Raw genomic sequence first — 1,766 nt, 5'->3', positions numbered from 1 at the left:
GGGTGCTCTGGTGTGGTTTGCTTCTTCTTTCCTATCAAACATCTATCGTCCTTATCTCCCCTTCTTCTTTTTTATGTTTGTTACTCTCTTGTAACACTTCTAATCTTCTGGCGCTCATATGACCGTACGTATGCAGTTGCGAGCGCCGTGAAACCTCTACTAAAACTTAACTTTAAAAACCCCTAAGCAGCTAATACTCACCGCCTGTATCACAGAGACGCACTAGAGCCGCTTTCCCCATGGTGGTGAAGACCTCCACCTCCAGGTGGTCCGATGCCTGGGACAGACGACACCTACACTTGACCTTGTTCACGTCCGGGTGGACCTTCAAGGCCTTCAGGAAGGACGTCTTCCCAACGCCCTGGTCCCCCAGAAGGATCACCTTCATGACGTAATCGTAGCTCGTGGGGTTCTCGTTTGTGTCACATCCGGTGCTGAAGTGTTTGGCGCGCTTCGTTGTCGTCACATCCGGGAAAAAGTGGTTCGTGATGTCGAGAGGGGAGAAGGATTTTTGGAAGGTGGGACTCGACATAATGCAGCTAGACCCTGGCATTTTGTTTCCTTTTTCGTTTTCCAAATTTAAGTGAATATTTTTTTTTCAGCAAAAATACTCGGATAATTTATTTTTACTGATGAGAAAGTGACCTCCAAGTCTGAACTTGGATAACGTATTTCTCTTTCGATCTTTAGAATGGGACTACATAGAAAAACTCTGCTGCTTATCTCATTCACAAACTCTAATTTTCAGCCTGGTAAAAGTTCAACGACTGTATTTATTTTTGTTATTTTAGGAAATAATTTCATCAATATGTATCATTTTTTGACACCATTTAGGACTACATTGTGCTTAACCACAGCGTAAGCCTGCTCAAAAACACAAAATTCTCCTCCCGGTACGCCAAGAGTCTGTGGTCAGTATCAGTCATGCACTGTCTTCTCAACGAAATCTCTATCCATGTCTTTTTGTATTTAAATGCAGACAACGAGACACAATTTTCTCCAAAATGTACAGATCCGAACTGAATAATTATTCAGTTTTATTTTCGAATTGAAAAATTCAGGTCGACTTTTTGATTGATCCTCAAATCTTTGAAAACCGAAGCCGTTTATTCACTTTACTTAACTAATTCCGTTGAGACAGTCCAAATTAAATATGTCACTTTTCGTTCGTTGTAGTCCCAAAACGACGAAAAAACGACGAGGATAGAACAATACTATTCACCAGCTTCAGGGAAAAATGTCCCAAAACTTCAGTCCTATCTTCATACAATTAAGTATCTCTCCTTCACGGTTTGGACCAAACTACACGTAGATCTACCACAATCTGCGAAGGAAACACAAGTCTCACTTTCTCTACTTTCTCTACCCGCGGGTCTTCAGTGCACACTACTCCTTCCCACAATAAAGAACAATCACTGAACACAAGCTCCTCTCCGCCAGCTGATGAAGGTTGAAGGTTGAAATAAAACTGCACGTACGTACGTATCTGGAGTCAGTGAGAGTGTGAAAAATCCAGGTTTTATATCCTGCCTGTCTACCTGCCTGCCTGCCTGTCGATGCCTTTATCGCGAGGCGCGAGCTGTCAGCCCTGTTAGTACTGTAGGCCCTGGAAGGTAAGAGAAAATGAACATGATGTCAACGCTGATTGGATGATTATATAACGGTGATGCAGGTCGTATTACTTACCTGTCAGTCAGCCTGTGTGAGAGTCTTGATAGAGACTGTCTGTCTTCTCTCTTTCTCTGTCTCTCTCTCTCTGTGTCTGT

At 42.9% G+C, this 1,766-nt stretch overlaps 1 protein-coding gene across 1 annotated transcript; it reads right to left on the bottom strand.

Annotated features, from left to right (window-relative positions):
* Positions 1–199: 199 nt before the first annotated feature.
* On the bottom strand, positions 200–1,728 carry LOC106014166 (GTP-binding protein ypt1; the record flags this gene model as incomplete). Its single annotated transcript, XM_013091243.1, is given in 1 exon segment — positions 200–1,728. A coding segment is annotated over 1 exon segment (354 nt), but the record flags the coding sequence as incomplete, so codon positions are not given.
* Positions 1,729–1,766: the final 38 nt, after the last annotated feature.

Source organism: Aplysia californica, unplaced genomic scaffold (genome assembly GCF_000002075.1).
Source record: "Aplysia californica isolate F4 #8 unplaced genomic scaffold, AplCal3.0 scaffold03716, whole genome shotgun sequence".
In the NCBI taxonomy this organism is placed as follows: domain Eukaryota; kingdom Metazoa; phylum Mollusca; class Gastropoda; order Aplysiida; family Aplysiidae; genus Aplysia; species Aplysia californica.
This window is presented reverse-complemented; position numbering and strand designations above follow the sequence as displayed.